This window comes from Marmota marmota, unplaced genomic scaffold, assembly GCF_001458135.2.
Source record: "Marmota marmota marmota unplaced genomic scaffold, marMar, whole genome shotgun sequence".
NCBI lineage: Eukaryota > Metazoa > Chordata > Mammalia > Rodentia > Sciuridae > Marmota > Marmota marmota.
In genome coordinates, this window is record NW_026000229.1 from 29,608,152 (window position 1) to 29,628,039 (window position 19,888).

A 19,888-nucleotide genomic window follows, 5' to 3' on the forward strand; every position below is an offset into this window, starting at 1 on the left:
TCCTTTCTCTAGTGGCAACCACTCTCTTGTGTGTCTTTTAAGAACTTTTCTGTGCCTGCAAAAACACACATATGTGTTAGTATATCCTTGTTCCAAATTTCTTACCCACACATATTTCTTTTTTACTTAATAATGTATGTTAGAGTATATTTCATATTAGCACATATAAACCATTTTATTCTTCTTGTGCATGCATTGTATTCCAGTGAGTACAGGAGCCATGATGGAATAAGTGTTCTATGGCACTTCTGTCTAATTTTAATTGGCTTCTAATCAGTTGCTATAAATAATGCTACAATAAACATCTTGTACATTCATATTGAAGCATCTCTACTATTGGTTCAGGTGGACTATCTGTATTGAGGTGGGTGGGCATTTCAATTTTTTTTTTTTTACAGATATTGCAAAATAGGGTAAACATCTCAAATTCTCTGAACCTTGTATCTCGCTCTATAAAATGAGAGTAAAAACATTACTATCTCATAGGGTTGTTGTGAGGTTTAAATGAGTTAAGAATCATAAATAGTCTCAGTGGGTATAGCAAATTTAAATGTAACACTCCAGTGAAAATCAAAATAAACAATGATAGTGTTTTAATATAAGTATATCCCCAATATTACACGGGACATACTTAGACTAACAAAATAATTGGTTGTTTATCTGAAATTCAAATTTGATGACATTTCATTTATTTTTTATTGGCAACTCTTACACGAAGGGATCAGTACAGTACCTAGAATGTAATAAGCACTAAATAAATGTTGGTGGCTATAATTCTTATTAGACTTTCAGGAAAATGCTACTATTCAACAAATTATTTTGGAACTATTGATTTTATATTCTTTAATTTGTTTATCATTCATTCAATAAGTATTTATTTAGTGGCTGTCATGACCTAGGCATTATTCTAAATCCTAAGGATACAGAAGTGAACAAAATAAAGTCCTTATGGACAGGAAGTGCTTTCATGTTTTATATAGCGTATGCTGGAGACTACAGAAGAAGCCAAGGCTAGTGGACTGATTGATTAATTGGTGAAGGTCAACTCTATTCTCTCTATAGTACCCCAACACTTCTTCTATAGCTTTTAAGAAGTCTATTTTTTTCAGGAATTCAAGTGTCTAATGGGAAATTAGGAGTATTAAAGTATGGAAAAGATGACAGACACCTTAACGAGCCTGTCAAAGGTCCCCTCTTGCGTACCTTAAGCTTCAGCAATGGGCTTGGTATCTTGGTCAAAGTAAACCATTGATTTGTAGCCTTGGGAGCCAACACTTCAGTGACATAGAGCATGGTTAGTGCCATCTCAGTGACATAGAGCATGGTTAGTGCCATCTCACTCTCAGACTTATATTTTCTCCAAGAGGTTTTCACCTAAGCCTAGCAGCTAATATTGTACTGTGCATCATCAGGAAAAAGCAGGTTTAATTTATTTATCAAAATTATTAGGTGAAGTTGCTATCTCTCATCTCCTTTTCTTAGAACTCAGAGTGGGTACATAAAAAGTTTTTCCCCCCTTAAAGTAGTTCTTGTTGTCATTCTGTGGCACTTGAACTCTTTATTTTTATGATGCCTTTGGAATGTAAATTTTATGAACTATTTTCTTAAATTTTGGCTTATGTATCAATTGGCTTGTGAGTTTACTAAGGTATAGGCTATCTTGTTACCCTATTTTTGAGAAATCTGGTTCTGAAAATTGATCCACATTTTAAAATCTTGGAATTTCAGTGTGATCAAATACATGAACTTGTTTGCAGGATACTCAAGATGGCAATTCATCTACACAAGTAAGAGGGCTTTCACTGACAAAGGTAAAAGCCAAGTTCAAAGATACTGAGTCCTTGGGGCCAAGTATCATCTTCACAGCCCATGAGGCCATTGTGTATCCTTCTCCAGAGCTATGATGCAAGAGTGCTTCAAACACCAGCCTAGCAAACAGCTGCAACACACATGGGGAACCAGGGAGTGTCTGTTTTTATTGTTTTGGGGTAATGACGAAACCCAATCACCATACAACTTAAAATCTTAAAAGTCCAGAAATATTTTGAAGATGAGCTTTAAAGAAAATCTTCTTGCATGTCCCTTTAATTCTGCTGGGATGTCTTTGATCTTGTATTGTCCATGGTGATAGTGGGATTCAAAATATAGACAATTTAAATTAATTTGCAGGTCTTTATTAGTTTCCGCTTCTTTAGTAAATTTGGATATTTTGGTAGTTATGACCCTTCGTGCTCATTAAATATATCTCTCAATTCCTAGTTAGGTGCAGTTAATATGTCTGGTATGGAAGAATAGGAAATGATATTTAAAAAAAATTCACACCCGTAGTTGTATTATACACATTTATTCTTCTATAGATACATATCCAAATAAGGGATTAACTCACAAATCTCACACGACTTATGATTTACCAATATCTCCAGGCCTCTTTTCTGCAAAATTCGAGCTACATTTTTAGAGTGTTATTTTCTCTTCCTTAAAATAATATATTTTATATTTCTTATCTTACTCTGCTTTCAGTTTCTGGTAACTTTGTCAAGTCACAGATGACTTTCTAGCATAATCTTACTTTGTGAGGGTTATGCTCTCTTCTTGTCAGGGCTCTGTTCACAAATCTGACAAATGTCTGCTTGACCATGGTGTACGTTATTGATTGTCCAGAGCTGTCAGTTGGACAACTCTGGACTCTGGATCAACATCTAGGGAATACCACTTGCTTTTTCCTGTGCAGTTCTTCCGGAGCTTATAGCATGAAAATAGGAAGAATAAGAGTTTGGAAATGGAACTTAGTATCATCTCAGCTTCCTGAAACAGATGCACTTTCAATAGAGACTCCAGGGCAATTCAGTAGCAGTGCAATTTCTATAAATGACATGATATCCTTCTCCACCCATTCATGTCTACTATTTCTGATAGGCAGTCCCCTGAGAAACGTTCCAAAGGAGGTATCCCTGGGAGAAGTAAACCAGCGCATAATCCATACCTGTAAAGATAAATAAAGTGAGATTTACAAGGCTTCCCAAGTTCCCCCATTGTCATCGAGCTAGATAAAGTGCAGAGAAGCATGGCACTGGAGAAATGATTGAATTCTGGCTACAGATGAAAATGCTGCAATTGAAAATTTTCCAGAACAACATGTACTTGGATCTGTATTAAAGAAAAATTCTTTGAGTGTTTAAGCCAAATGACCCAGCAGGGTTGATAGTGTGAGGCATATTTCACAGTTGTATAAATATTTAAAATGGTTTTCCAGCCTATAAAGCAAGTAAATGAGGTTTTTTTTTTTTTTTAAAACAAAACAAAACAAAACAAAACAAAACTGCACAATGAAAGTAAACTGCCCACTTTAACTTACAGGGGAATCCTGCCCAATGCAGCCTGGCTTTCCCTTCTAAGAGGGAACCTCTGAGGAAGAAGTGTGATGAGTGCCCCCAGCTTGGAAAACAAGGCGGGTTTACCTTTCAGGGAGTTTGAGAAGGGATGATAGCATTATGGCTTCCTGCCACAGGTGGCCTGTTTCCAGTCTCTCTGGCTTTGGGTAGCTCCAACTAACTTGTCACCAGGGGCCAGATCTGATGGACACAATTGCTTTTCATCATAAACCCTTTGAACTTGGTGCAGGGTCGGCTTGGGACTCTGCTATATAGATAGTCTTCAAAGAAAGCTGTGCAGCATCTCAGCTGTGTCGTTCTGGGTCCTGGGTCATTGGTCCAAGCCATCCTTCAGCCAGAGTGCTGGGCAGCGTCTGTAGGTGGTCTCTCTTGGTCTTCCAGTCTTCTTCTTTCATCCATTGTGATCCTTTCCAAATTTTTATTCTTTTTCTCTTTTACTTGTATTTTAACTATTGCCCAGGACTACTCTCTCTTACCACTGTCTTCCCATCTCTTTTTGCCTCTAGTTAAATAGACTTCGGAGACAATGGCAATAATATTTCTGTATTTATTAATAGGGAATTTGAAAAGAATGTTAATGATTGGGTTTGTTGAAAGTTCATAGCTATTGTATAAATCTGTCATCATGAGGTGGTGAAAAGAGTACTCAGCCATGAGTTAGGCATTTTTAATTTTGCCAAGGGGTATCATTAACTCACTGCGTATCCTTGGGCAAATCACTTAACCTCTCTGAGCCTTTATTCCCATATTAAAGAACATTGTTATGAGAGGGCCTTTTGAATTTAACATCCTGGGAAACCTTATTTGCTTCCTCCCATTACCTGTTACTGTATTGTGAATACATTCCCTTGATTATACTTTTGATTCTTCTCCATTCTTGGAAAAAATTAATTTTATTTTTGTTCTTAGACTGCAGAGTGAAAAATGGATGAATGTCAAAGTGGGAGACATCGTTAAATTAGAAAATAACCAATTTGTTGCTGTGAGTATTCAATATTAATTGAAGACTTTATCTTAGATGAAAATAGCATATAGATAGAAATAATTATATTTAGTAAATCCATACTAATAAAGGGTAATTAAGGAGTGAATACCAGTATTGTAACAGTACAAAGTCTCAATTATAGACTCTTTAAAATATATTAATTTATCACTTTCAGTAACAAGGTCAGATAAGGCTGAGTAATTATCACCTTGTGTACTTCCTTTGTGATATTTTACATTGATAGATAGGAGAGATTTTAAATCAGGATGTCAATAAATTTATGTAATAAAACATGTTAAAGTACTTATGAGTATCTTAGAAACAATTTGTTTTCAATGTTATTCCTTAATACTATGATCAATACTGTTAATTTGTGATATATTTGAAAACAACAATCTAGAGAAAAAGAAAAAATGTTTGCTCAGTTTTGAATAATCAGAAAATGTTTATTGATTGTGCTGACTTAATAAAATATTAATGAGGCCTTCATTTGCATATCAAGTGCACTATCTATTCTCAAGCTATGTTGGATATTAAATTTCCTTAATAAAATTCAGTTCAGTCACCAAAAATATATGCAACTAACTATAGTTCAAATTAAATTTAGAGTGACAAAAGCTACCCAGTTTAGAGACTAAAAATTCTAATTATTATAGTGTTCATGTCAAATGTATATATATTAATCTATGTCTCTATATCTCTCTATATTATGTTACTTATGAAAATTTTTGTGTTGAGTGCAATTTTGTGAATCAAATTGTATTCTTCATTAAATTTGAGACATTTTATGACAAGGAAAAATATGATCCCAAGATCTATTTACAAGAACAATAACCTAGGGCTGGGGATGTGGCTCAAGCGGTAGCGCCCTCTCCTGGCATGCGTGCGGCCCGGGTTCGATCCGCAGCGCCACATACAAATAAAAATGTTGTGTCCGCCGAAAATTAAAAAAATATATATTAAAAAAAAGAAGAATAACCCAGTTAAGAGTTCTAAACATGCACTTTCTGAAACAGTCTTCTTTCATGAATGCTCCATCTGCACTTCCTGACTTGTGTGGAAGAGCCCAGACTAGGAACTACCCAGTGGACAGGTCAGGCACAGAAGAGTTCACCATCGAAGTGGAGGAACACTTATGTCTCTGGTGACTTCAGAAAATAACTGAGAACCAAAAATAAGCAAAAAGGTGTCAGGGCAGCTAAAACAGAGGTCTCAAAGTCCACACACTGTGGCTTGGGCTCCTCATATGTAGGGCAGTATGCCAGGTTCTCATTCACAATCTATTTACTTTTATTTTAGACAATTTAAATTACTTGTTTGACCCTTTTTCCAGATCATTAAAAATTAGGAACACCACACTAGGATGTGGGATTGAGACCGATGGTAACTGAATACGGAACTGAGAGCTGAATCTTTGCTCTGTTCCTTCAGTGAGAGCAAATACTTTATCTTTTTTTGCCTTTGTTTTCCCCATGTGGCCAAATTAGGGTGCCAGACCACTGTAAGGTCTCAAATATCTCTTCTAACCTTTACATGCTGTGATTGTGTAAACTGAGATTACACCAAAGAATTCTTGATTTGTCTGGTTTCTGACATCTAATTTCATGTTGGATTAGAGGGGGCATTTAGTAAATGTTGATTGAATGAATAGGTGTCAATCTTGTAAGAAAGAAGACAGAAAAAAAATGAAAAGTGGATACAAATTTTCAAAATTCAGGGTGTTCTATATTAATGGGATACAAATAAAAATGTCTAGATGCCCTTATTAAACAAAGGTTACCTACATTCAGAATATATTGTTTAAAAGAAAGGGTCCCATTTTAGTTTTACTCTCATGAAAATGATTGCAGTGAAAGAGTTTTTGGTGCTTCTAAGTGAATAACCTTTTTTTTGACTTGCATATGTGAAATTCTAATTTTTTTTCTAGTTTTTTTTTTTTTTTTTTTTTGGCAACTGTTTATCTCCAGTGGTGCTAGAGGAAATACAGTATACATTAAAATATGCCACATGTTTAACTTTCATTTTACATGGAGTTGAATAATTCAGGGGCAATGCTAGGTATGTTTCTGCTTCAGGTATTCAATAAAAATAATGCATGTTAAGAGCCCCATTTCTGCTTTGAAAGGAATGAATATTAGTTTGGATTCACTTGTTCACTAATTTTATACCCTAGTATGTTTACTTATCAAATTCTTAGGGGTGAGTCCAGAAAAAGCAGGAATCAAGTCAATGTCTCAAATCTAATTCCATAGGACCTCATGGCTAGCATTCTGCCTCCAACTTGACTTCTATCTTTGATATTCTAATTTCTCTTTCCTTTGGCCTTTGTTTTTAATTTAGTTATATTTTCTATGTTATAGCATATATGTTTACTTACTATTGCAGTACCTTCAGTGAAGTGAGACACAGAAGTGCAAATATCAGATACAAGGAAATCAGTTCTATGGGTGCATCATTAACATTGGTTTAAAAAGGAATGACTCATTTATATGACTCATGGGAATTTTCCCATGAAGTTAGTGATCCATGTGGCTCAGCGCTATCCAATATAACTTTTTGCAATAATGTAATTGCTCTATAATTGTTTTGTCCAATGCCATATTCAATATCTCTGTGTGGCAAGTGAATAGTAGAAATGCAGGTAGTGCAACTGAGGAATGAGTTTTGCATTGTGTTTAGATTTAATAGCTGCATGTGACTTGTAGCTACCATATTGGATAATGTAGATAAGGCCTTTTATTGTGTTGTATGAATTGAGAGTGCTTAGACTCCTCCCATTGTTATTTAGAGGGACCATACTGAACTCAAAAACTTTTAAGTGTCCTGCACCCTGCTTATCCTTCCCCTCACCCAGGAATGATTTCTCTGGTGGATTTGGGGGCAGGGAGTGGTGTGCTTGACGGGAACTTCCTTCCTTCCCTTTCTTTTTGCACGTTCTGTGCTCTTCCATGCCACCAATTTACAGGAACAGATCCTGTTGGAGGGGGTTCATGACCCTTAAATTTTTGTTTGAAAACCAAGGCATTCTTCAGTTGTAGGAATTAAAAATTTTTACCTTTCAGAAGCTAGGTCTTGAAAGATTAATTTGACCTAAACTTTAGACCAGAACAGGGGTGGTGTGTTAATTAGCTCTTCATCTCTATGACGTAAATACCTGACAAGACTAACTTAGAGGGAAAGTTTATTTTGGCTCATGGTTTCAGAGGTCTGTGTTCATCCTGGTCAGCTGACTCCATTGTTCTGGGCCCAAGATGAGGCTGAACATCTTGGTGGAAGGGCATGCCAAAGGGAAGCTGCTCAGCTTATAACAGCCAGGAAGCAGAGACAGAGATTGAGGTGCCAATGACAAAATATAAACCCCAAAGGGACATCCTCATTGACTTACTTCTTCCAGCCACACCCCACCTGCCTACAGTTACCACTCAGTACAGCAAGTGAATAAGTACATTAAGCGAATAAGTCCACTGATTAAGCTACAACTCTCATAATCTAATCATGTCACCTCTGAACATTACCACATTGTCTCCTGAGGTTTTGGGAGGACATCTCATATTCAAACCATAGCAGGTAGGCTTTGGCTGTCTCTCATTTAGTCCCTTTCAGCACCTTTATTGGATGTACTTCTAGAGAGGCTTTTTTTTTTTTTTGTGGTCTAATTGACTTCCTTGTTATTTTAATTCATATAGCTTCAAGTCAGTTATTCTTTCAATCTAATTGCTATAAGTAAATCCTCTTTATAGGTGTAACTCTCTATATACCTCATACTTATGCCAGTATAAAGTAGGGAATTTTCAGGGAATAAATATTTTTAAAAAATATGTTTGTCTAAGCTGTACTGAAGAAGCAGCTTCTTGCTAAAGTATAAAGGTAAACACTATTTTCTGTTTAACAAAAGTATGTGTGGGGAAGATATATGGGCAAGGATGTTTTCTGGAAGAGCCTGAATAAATGAATAAAGGCTCTTCTGGCCATCATTATTATTTCCTCTCTTGTTCTTTTTTTTATTGTCATCGTTTTTGCATTCTCAAAGTAGTTGAATTATAAAGACTAAAAGAATGAGGTATCCAGTACATATTAGCAGTTATTCAACATGAGCTTACTAGGTCTGAAATTTAAAGTATTACCTGTAATCTTAGACACTTTCATTTTCATGATTTAATTCTAATCTTTGACAATATGCATAAGTCATTTAAATTTTTTTTATTTTTAGACTAAAAATAATGTTGTGTGGGATGAAGATGAAGAACTGTGTAAAAATTAAAAGGAGATCTAAATGTTATATTCGAATTAATTTTAGGAATTTATCTTTCCATCAGTTTTTGAAATTGCTATTCCAACATTCTTACACAATTGTAGTTTTAGATTTTTAATACCAACAAAGCAAAACATACATGAGTTGTATTGCAGTGATTTAGTAGCACCAGGGGAAAAAGTATTCATTTTTGGATCAGAAGTTCTGAATTCTGGTTCCATATCTGTAATTTAAGGTCTTAGTGTCCATAAATCTGATGTCAAGAAAGCCTATGGGCGCTATGTGAATTAATTTAAATCACCTGGTGTGCATGCAGGAGTTCATTCCTTCTTTGCTGCTGGACAGATCTGACCTCCCCATGCACACGGTGTTAAGGATTTGAATAAAATGACCTAATTATGAGGGAGTGTTTTGTAAATTCTTAAAGTATTATATAACTTTAAGATGTTATTATTTCTTGAGGTTTTGCTTCCTTTATTCTTTAATTTCACAAATGTTATTTATACCTAATAAATTTCTGAAGACAATGTCTTTGGCTTTGAGGGCTCAAAGATGTTCAATGGATTCTTTTCAAGTTTTCTATGATGGGAATATTCATTTCAGGTTTCCATGAGGCAATTGCTTGGCTTTCTGTTGCCTGTGAAAGCCGGGGAAGGGGATGCTGAGTTAGAAAACACTGTTTCATTCATGGGAAACAGAACTGAGTCTCCCCTGACAGGGAATGGGGAAAAGGTACCAAAAATTGATAGAAGAAAGTAAAAAAAAAAAATAGGAGTGGATGGGAGGTGGTTCTGGTTAGAATTTTCAACTTTTTTTGCCTGGCCTATTTTTGCATTCGGATAATCATGCTTTCCCTTTTCTGTTCCTTACTCCTGCTACTATCTCTGCCTGGGGGATTCTGCTTTACAGTGCTTCTAGAATCTTCCATGATGCCCTTTCTTAGCTACCAACACAGTGTTCTTTCTCATTTGAACTCTTCCCATAGTTCTTTGTTTAGTATGACCCTGGGAACACTTACCATGTTCTATCTTCACTATACAATGAAATCCTTCAAGCAAAGAAGTTTTAATGCATTTCAGTGTATGCTTCAGTCTGCCTGGATTCAAATTCTGGCTCTCCCGCTTCTTACCTAAATAGCTTCAGACAAGTTACTGAACCTCTCTGGGTCTCACTTTACTCATTTGTAAAGTAGGGACAACAACAAGACCTACACTATAGGACTTCCATAGAGTTAGATCAAGTATTACATATAAAGCCCTCAGGGAAGTGAGAGAAACAGAAAGTCCTCACTAAATATTGGCTATTGGTGTCATAGATACTACCACTGGATCACAAGTTTCAGGATCAACCACAAACCCAGTCTCTTGAGATTTACTGGAAGGGTCATCTTGATCTGAGACTTGTAGAGTTGGGGGCTGGTGGACCCCAAGACTACTCATGTGGCTCCAGCTCCTGGTCCAGCACCTCTGACAAATGTGTGATCAGGGACTGACACGGCTGTTACTACAATTCTCTTGCTCTTTTCTTTTTGGAATTATTTCTGATGGACTAGAAGGTGGGAGAAAGATGGCATGCTGTTAAGTGTGTGACCACTCATCCTGCCAGATGCCCCCGCCACTCTGTGCTTTCATCCTTTTCAATGACAATGGATTAAAAATACCATGAAGGGACTGCTTCACAAAAGGGACTACCAAGGTTCAGCTATGGGGAAGGGAGAATGGAGGATGAATGAGGGGAGGCAGGCCAGAAATCAGGGAGTGGGAAGCAAGAAGTTTGAAAGAATATTAAGAAAAAGAAAGAAAGAAGGAAGGAAGGAAGGAAGGAAGGAAGGAAGGAAGGAAGGAAGGAAGGAAGGAAGGAAGGGGTAGCAATGCAGGGGACAGGAAGATGCCGGCAAGGAAGTCCCAGATTCCAGGGAGACCAAGCAGAAACAGTGAGGCCAGAAACCATTGTAGGTGGGTAGGTCTGTTTCTACTTGTAGGAAGTTGATCATTGCTCCAGAGAGAATCCAGCCGCCAGGTGGCAGTGGTGCCTCAGTCACATGTTGGGAGCCCACTGTGCACAAAGAATCCTCCCCTTGTTTATCCCAAAGTAAGTGTGAACACAGCAGAGCTCAGTATGAAACAGTAACGCTGGCTCACTCTTTCTATGTAGACTTTAGAAGAAAAGCTAGGTACAAGTAGATATCTTTCTTACACACCACATTTTTTTTCAATTGCTGATGATCAGAATTAGAGATTTCTGGATTTTGTTTAAAATGATCCTTTTAAGCTTAAGGGAGGAGAGTCAGAGGCCCAAAGAGCGTTAAGCTCTTCTGCTGTCCTGCCATAGGCCTTTACACATTGAAATTTAAGTGTGAGAAGTAAGATCAGGGTGAATTTTCCAAAATTTGCTCTTTCCTTTTAGATCAGGATAGGTAATTTTTAGTTCAAGAACAGCCTACATTTTTGACACACTCTCTTTATGGGTTTGCTCTGTTTTACTCTGTGACAAGTAAGAAAATTCCTGCCTCAAGAAGCTTCTGTGGCTTCTTTGTTCAGAGTTGAAGAGGAGTCTTGATAATACAAACCCATTTATTCCCACGAGGGCTGGCACTAAGTTTTTCCAGCAGTTTCAGTCTAATCTAGACAAAACAAAACACACACACACACACACACACACACACCAATTTTTGAACTGGAAATTTAAAATCTAGAGACAATGAAACAAGTGGATTGATTATAAATTTAACCTCCAGGTCTTGAGAATGAAATTTCTAATATTTTTAAAAATAAAGTAAGAAGATTTCATAGATTTGGAATGCTACATTCAGACATAACTACAAAATTGTTAGGCTAATGTCTCAAAATAACTAGCCTAAAATTTTAGCTAATTTTTGAAGACATTCAAACCCTTCAGAATGTCATAAAAATGCTTATTTTAAAATAAAATTTGAAATTTGAAATAAAATAGTTTCCCAATATAGAAAGCTACCAGAATTCTAAGACTGCATTTTGATAGGTAATTTTCAAAGCTCAAATGGACAGCAGAATAAAACTATTTATCTTAAAAGAAAGAATACTGGGTGTGATGGCACATAGCAGTAATCCTAGCAACGCAGGAGGCTGAGGCCAGCCTTAGAAACTTAGCAAGACCCCATCTCAAAATCAAAAATAAAAAGGACTGGAGGTGTAGCTAAGTGGTAGAGGACCCCTGGGTTCAATCCCTTGTACCTTCCCCCAAAAGACAAACTATTCAATGTCTAATTTTTTCCATTGTCTTTTATTATATTTTCTATTCTACCTTGCTCTCTTGTTTAGCCCCACTTTTCTTTCTCTTTCTTTACTATATACCATCTTGTTCTTTTTTCTCTTTTCTTATCTTTTAAGTCTCTCATCTCTACTTCTTTGTCTCTCATTTTTTCTCTAATGTCTTCCACCTTCATCTGTCTTCCTCATCCTCTTTGCCTGCTGCCTGCTCTTAACTGGTCCTACTAGATAGTCAAAGTATGTGCCCATAAATATTTCCAATTATTTATTAGTGACATATTTTCCATGAATAATTATGAAAACAAAATATATAATTTATATATGTCTTTCAAAAAAAAAGTAAAGCAAGCGGCTATTAATTTATATGATACCCCAGCACTTGCTCCTATTGTGATGGTCAAGGGTGTGGAAACAGGAACACTGAGGGTGGGAGGGCTTGTCCAGGGGTACCACATGGAGGTGGTACAGGATCCTACCCCTTTCACTTTGTTCCTCAGGCTGTGCTGGCAAGTAGTAGAGAGGTGATGCAGCAGAACAGACCTTCAGCCAGTCTCCCCTTCTCAAGTATTCTTTTGTCATGTTTTCTTAAAATAGGCTGATTTGCTGCTTCTGTCAAGTAGTGAGCCACATGGTCTGTGCTATATTGAAACTGCAGAGCTCGATGGGTAAGTTATTAAGTTAGAATACTTGATTAGGTTGGTTTTTAATTTATTTAAAAGTAATGTCTTTATAAGCAGGGCTTAAATCTTATTCTTTGTTTCCTTGGAAGACACAAGAGTCTAAATTGCCAAGTCCATTGTTAATTACTTTGCAGTAATTTTGAAAATTACTTTTCTCTTGAATTTATTTTGAAAACTCTGACTTTTTAGTTTATTTTCTTTCAGAAACAGTGAGCTAAACATGTATATGTGAATAATTTCATGCAGGGATTCTTCAGTGAGTTGCCTTAGAAGTTTTTGTTTGTTGTAAGTTCAAGTCATTTTTTAACAAAAATGAGAGGGCTGGCGATCAAGAGTTCCCTGAGGAAGAAAGGACGGAAAAGCAACCTTGGATCTGTGTTAATGAAGATACAGAGAAAGAAGAGAGAAAAGGATTGTGATGCAGTTTTGATATTGATGTTAATTTAGAATTTCATTATAGACCATATAGCAGGTCTGCTTCATAGGATTCAATTTGTCTGTTTGGCATAAAAAATATTTAATGAATACTTACATTTTCATCACACTGAATAATTTGTGTGTGTTTTTAGATGGTTTATATCATTTAATCCTGATATAGGTACTATATAAGTCCTACTGTACAGACGAGGATACCAAGGTTTTAGAGAGACTTGTTTATTTGCTCTGAACTCCTAAAGAATAAAGATAGAACTCAAAGCTGGCAGTCTGATACCAGAACCTATGATTTTCAACAGTGGCTCCTAAGTCATTTTCATATTGAACTATTCAAACAGTTTGGCCTGCATGATCCTACCCCTGGTTTGGGCAAAACAGTTGCAGACATAGCTAAAGCAGTGCTGAGAGGAAAAATCATAGCACTAAGTATATATACTTGAACAAAGAAAAAGTCTCAAATCAATAATCTCCCATCTCAAGAACATAGAAAACTTAAAAAAAAAAAAAACAAACCCAAGTAAGCAGAAGGAATAAGAAAGTGAAGGTAAGAACAAAAAAAAGTGAATTTGAAAACAGAAAAACCATAAAGATAATTAATGAAACACAACTAGTTCTTTGAAAACATTAATTCAATTGACAAACCTTTAGGAAGACTGATAAAGGGAAAAAATGAGATAAATTATCACTATCCTGAATAAACCAGGGCAATTCCCTCCAGATTCTGAAAACATCAGGTGGATAATGATAATGAAGAATTATTACAAATAGCTCTACACACATAAATTTGACACCTTAGATGAAATGGACTACTTCTCAAAAAAACCACAAAAAACAAAAAACAACAGACCATATATCAAACATGAGATAAATAACTTGAATACGTCTATAACTATTAAGGAAATTAATTCAAATGCAAAACATAAAACTATATGATTTGGGGCTAGTCAGAGTTAGATTTGACACAAAAAACAGGATCCATAAAAAGAAAATTTAATAAATTGGACTTCATCAAATTAAAGGCTTTAAGAGGATAGAATAATAATCTATAGATCAGGAGAAATTATTTGCACAGCATCTGACAAAGACTTATATCTCGAATATATAAAAATATTTTCAAAACTCAACAGTTAAAAAATATAACAGTCTAACTGGAAAATTGGCAAACGACATGGACAAACATTTTGCCTAAGAGGACATATAGGGGACCAATAAGCACATGAAAAGTTGCTCAACATCATTAGCCATTAGGGAAATTAAAATTAAAACCACAATGATATATCAGTATAGATCTAACATAATAGCTAACATAAAAAAAAAGTGACAACTCTGGGTGCTGGTAAGGATGTCGAGAAATAGGATCATTCATACATTGCTGGTGGGAATGGAAAACAATGTGACTGTTGCTTATGAACTAAACACACAACTACCATGCAACTCAGCAATTTGACTTTGGGGCAGTCATCTCAGAGAAATGAAGACTTCTGTTTACACAAAAAGTTGTACATGAATGTTTATGGCAGACTTATTTGTAGCATCCAAAGAGGAAACAATTAGACATCTTTCAGCAGGTGAATGGTTGAACAAACTGGTACCTCCATATCCTGGATTGCCACTCAGCAATAAAAAGGAACTAACTACAAACACAGGCAATGCCTGGAATGAGTCTTCAAACAATTGTGCTGAGATGGAAAACCAATTCCAAAGCTATGATTCCATTTGTACAACATTTCTGAGAAGGTAAAATTATAAAAATGGAGAACAGAGTAGTGGTTTCCGGATATTAAAGATGGGGTGGGAAAGACAGTAAAGTGGGTGTAACTCTAAAGGGCAACCCAAGGGATATTTGTAGTGATTGAAATGTTCTGTATATTGACTGTGTCACTGTCAATATCTGGGTTGTGAAACTACATGATAGTTTTGCAAAGTGTTACCAATAGGGGAAACTGAGAAAAAGGTAGGATTTTTCCATATTGTTTGTTATGCTGAAAATGATTTTGAACTTTATTAAGATATTCAGATGGATTAAAAAGAGTGTGGTGTGGCACTGAAGGAGTTAATCAGGAGTCTTTAAAAGTAGATTTTTAAAGTAAGTAAGGCCTCTGTGTGATTATTCTTTCCCTTTAAATTTTCACATTCGAAGCTAGAGTGAGATAATGGAGAGGATTCTGAGGATGCATCTCAAAATGATGATGAACTTCCATGAATAACAGATGTAGAGTAGGGTCAGAGAACTAGAGCTATCCAGCTTAGTTGGTGTGATTGTTTCAATTATTAGAAAAGTAGTTCAGATGGATGGGCATGTGATTCTGTAGCCTTTACACCACTTACCTTCCTCTTTCTTGTCCAGCAAGCCCTGCTCAATTTCTGCCTCATCTAGGAAGTTCTTTTTGACTACTTTAACCCCTTGTCACCTCTGCCACCTAGGAATGGGCACATTTTGATTAGTGAGATTGTTTCCACTAATAACTTCAGTTATACATCCAATTTAGAGTTTTCTGAAGAAGGCTATTTTAGCAGTGGGCATTTTTGCATTGGGTTCACGTTGTCCTCACATCATTGTGAAACTGGCTGATAGAAGGTCAGATGGAGTGCCCTCTTGGATAACTGCTTCTTGTCTCTTTATACTCAGTTATTTCATAGGTTGGCATATAATTCCACACAGTGATATTTACTGTTAAATCTTCTCTTTGTTTCCTCCAAGAGGATAATCTTTTGGGGAAGCATTGAAGATTCTAGGTGACTATGCTAAGTATTCAATCAATGTTTATTGACTGAATGAACCCATGATTAAACATTTGTGTAAAAGGTAGAACTCTAATTTAAAGAGAAAAGGCATTATAAAAATGGAGAATATATTAGCGGTTGCCAGGTATTAAATATGGGGTGGGGAGCTGCAGTAGACGAAAATTAGATTGAATCCGTGAGAAAACTGCGATAGCAAGCCCTTGAACCCAAGATGGGAGTGATGGCTGTGGGATTACTGCTGGGCACATCCTGAATACCAGAGAGCCATCTGTCCAATATATGTGTGGTCCTCCCTGTAAGAAGATGACCAGCTCTTTGTGACCTGCTGAGCCTGTCTCGTATTATTTGAGACTTACGGGTTTCTTGGATTGAGTCTCCAAGAAAAAGAAAGCTGCATTCCTTTTCCCATTTTAATTTCAGCTACTGTAAAATTAGCCATGACCATCTTTTGCAAGTAAAACTCCTAGGTAGATATTAGAATCTGGAGTGATACTGGACTGCTTTATTTGGCAACTGTGTTCCCCATTCCTAATGTGTTTTATAACTCATGCATGATGTTTGACTAGGTTCAAATGAAACCATATTTATTATGTTCTCTGTTCTTTCAAATTGCAAAACAGATTACTGTGGTGTTATACAGATGTGTGGTGGGTGGAATGCCAACTCTTAGGAGCCTGAGAAGTCCCACCCATTTTCCCAAGACAGTGTGAGAAGTGTGAATGACATTCAAAGTGACGTTCCCTGAGTCTCGAGTTAGGTTTTGCATGTGTTGTATCCACCTAATTGCATTGGGTAAGATGCTGTTAGGCTGTTCCATATAAAAATTCTTGTTCCATCATTTATTTTACAGGGAAACAAACCTAAAAGTTCGTCATGCATTATCTGTTACCTCCGAACTTGGAGCAGATATTAGCAGACTTGCAAGGTTTGATGGTAAGTGTTTGAAACAGTTAAAGAACAATCTCAAAACCAAAAAGAAAAAGTGACAAGCTAGTTATCTGAGAACCAATTTCTATACTTCCTGGAAGGACATAAAATTTTCTCGGCATCAAGACTGTCATCTCATGCTAAGGAGTAACAGAGTGTACCAATGGGAGAGTGGCTTCCTCAGTTCATTTTTTATTTCACCTTGTTTCTTCTCATGTAGATCTCATTCCCTTCAATATTACAATGCACTTCTGTTGCTCGACCTTCGCCTCCCTGGAGACCTCTTGTAGACTTGCTGGGGGTGAATGCAGGCCACACTCCCATATCTAGCTCCAGATCTAACCATCCCTCCATTTTCAACAAAGACCTAACGCTAGACCTAACCCAACTTCCTGGAGACAGCCATTTTGCCTCATATATTTCTGTATCTGGTATGGTACTTGGTGTAATGTCTTCAAGGTAGTAGGTGTTCAGAAAGAACATTCTAATTTATAAATCAGTTGGCTGTCTGTTGCCTTTAATTTTAGACCATGGTTTTATTATCACCACCTTCACACCGTTTGACCCAGTCCCCTGCTCCTCAGCAGTGATATTTTGATTCTATCCTTTCCAACTGTTATCTTTTCCTTTTCTGTTAAAGTTATTTTTAAGTATTCATGGAATAGCCTCTAGGTATTGTCCACTTTAGGGATATTTATATTTCATAATTAAGAGACCACAAAATAATACAATTCTTTAAGAGTCAAAGAAAAAAAGACAGTATTAGTAGGGTTTTAGGCCCATGAGAGGCCATAGACCTTCCTGCTACCCCTCAATGGTCTTTTGCTTTGCTCACTTGTAAATCTGGTTCTGAATATTAATATTTTCATACATATTGGTTTTATTTACTAGTGAGTCTATGAATTTGAGACAATCTTTATGAAAATTGAAAGAGTGCAGCTCACATCATGGTGATGAGGTAGTAGAAAGAGACTCTACTCTCCAGATACTAAAGGAAAATGTGGACAAGTTTCTTAGTACCCTTTCTTCAGTTAAAGTAAAACACAACTAAGTTTACATTGTAAAGTTTCTTCAGTGCATAGCTTAGAACTTATATTGTCTGTGCTTTGCATTTGCTTGTAAACTCTCTGATTTTATTAATATCTTAATCTCTCTTAAGTGAATGCTATTATAACAAATGTTTATAGAAAAAATATTCTTCCAAATTGAGATTTAAGTCAGGGGAGTAGCCAGGAAACTTTGAATGGCCCAAGACATATTTAGATTAGAGTAAAACAAATTACGCATTTTCTAACAAAGTAATTTTTTCAATGAAATTTTAGTGTTATATGAATCCAAGGAAAGTAAATTGTTTTCATGAATCAAAAAGCTTGCTTAAAATATCTCATTGAACATTTATCAAATCCTAAAAGGGTAATCTAAATATAACTTACCATTACTCATTTCTTTCCTGGCAGAACTTTACACTTGTATACCTCTATTAATCTATAAGGAGGTAGATATTTCCTTAACAAATGAAAAGCAGAAAATGATTGTTATAATTATGTAGCTCTTTTTCATAGATATTGGCACAGATAACCTACACTATGATGCAATTACAAAAAACCCTGAAATCTTGGTGACCTAAACACCACAGAGTTGTATTTCTTGTTCATGTCACATTCTGATGTGGATTGGGGAGGCTTCTCCATCTCTTGGCCTTGATACTGAGACTAATGGTCTCTCAGGTCACCACAGCAGGGTAAGGGTGAGAGGAAGAGACACAGTGGCTTTTAACTGCTCCCTCTTCTCCTATTTCATGGGCTATTGTGAGTTATCTGGCTGTCATCTAACTGCAAGGGAGGCTAGGAAATAACAGATATGGGTATTTGTTGAGCACTGCCTCTGCCACACCCTTGTAAGAATTGTGGCTGTGGAGGTCAATGCCAGGATCAATGATCCAGCCAGGCTGGGTTAGGTAGATTTCTTACATGGAACCTTAGGATTGAGGCCTCATATCCTCGTCTTCAGCATGAATTCTCATACTGTCAATTCCCTGTACCCTGCTTTTTCTTCTCTTTATAGCACTTACCAACATGATGTGCTACATTAGTTATTTATTTAAAGTTTATTATTTATTGCCCGTTGTTTTAGTGAGCTTTCTCACAGCTGTGACTTAAAGACCCAATCTGCACAATTGTAGAAGAGGAAAAGTTTATTTGAGAGCTCACGGTTTCAGAGGCTGACAGATAACTCCATTCCCCTGGGCTAGAGGTGAAGCAGGACATTATGCCTGGACAGAGTGGTGGAGGGAAGCAGCTCACATCACAGTGATGAGGAAGTAGAGAGAGAGACTCCACTCTCCAGATACAAGAATATACCCCAAAGCCACACCCTAATTCCCACCTCCTTTAGCCACACCCTACCACTTCAGCTACCCCTCAGTTAATTCCTGTCAGAGGATTAAATCACTGATTGGATTAAGACTCTTACAACCCAATCATTTCCTCCTCTGAATCTTCTTGCATTGTCTCACATGTGAGTTTTTTTGGGATACCTCACATCCAAACCATAATATCCACCTATATATTCATCATTGTAAGCTCCACAGGGATCTTTGTTTAGTATGCTTAACATATCCAAGCACCTAGAACAACATTTAATACATAGTAGATACTCAATAAATCCTTACTGAAAGAGTGAATTAATAAATGATTGCAATGAGGGTCAGGATCAGCATCAGGCCTCAGAACGCAATGGGAAAGGAGAGGAAAAACCTAAGATAAAGATGTTGGGACTAGAGTATGACACTGCAGGGTGAGGAAGAAGGTTCCTGATGGGGCCTTATGGTGAAAAACAAGAGTTTCTGGGTCCCCTTCTCCTGGAGGGCAGGTGGTTGAGAGAGGGTTGATGGTGGTGGTTTTATAATATCTTTACTTTAGAGCCCCTTTACCAAACAAATTGAACACCATAGCCCTGAATTTAAACCAATGCAAGTTGATGTTGCCCAGGCTGCTGCAGAGAAATAATTCCTCAGTAAAAATAATTCCTTTGTCGCAGATGGGGTAACAGATATTTAGGCAGGTTAGTATAACAGACCTGTGTGTGTGTGTGTGTGTGTGTGTGTGTGTGTATAAATAGTGTGTGTGTGTATATATATATATATATTTAGAATTACTTCATAAAATTAACTTTTAAAGTGCAGTAATAACTATTATTTACCAAGGACTGGCCACTCACCACAT

General features: G+C 36.6%; 1 protein-coding gene across 1 annotated transcript in view; it reads left to right on the top strand.

Annotated features, from left to right (window-relative positions):
* Window positions 1-19,888, top strand: part of Atp8b4 (ATPase phospholipid transporting 8B4 (putative)) — a 242,420-nt gene that overhangs the window by 113,503 nt on the left and 109,029 nt on the right. The window contains exons 7-9 of the mRNA XM_048793164.1: window positions 4,302-4,374; window positions 12,472-12,542; window positions 16,588-16,670. Coding sequence (XP_048649121.1) covers window positions 4,302-4,374; window positions 12,472-12,542; window positions 16,588-16,670 — 227 coding nt within the window. The remainder of the gene's footprint in view (window positions 1-4,301; window positions 4,375-12,471; window positions 12,543-16,587; window positions 16,671-19,888) is intronic.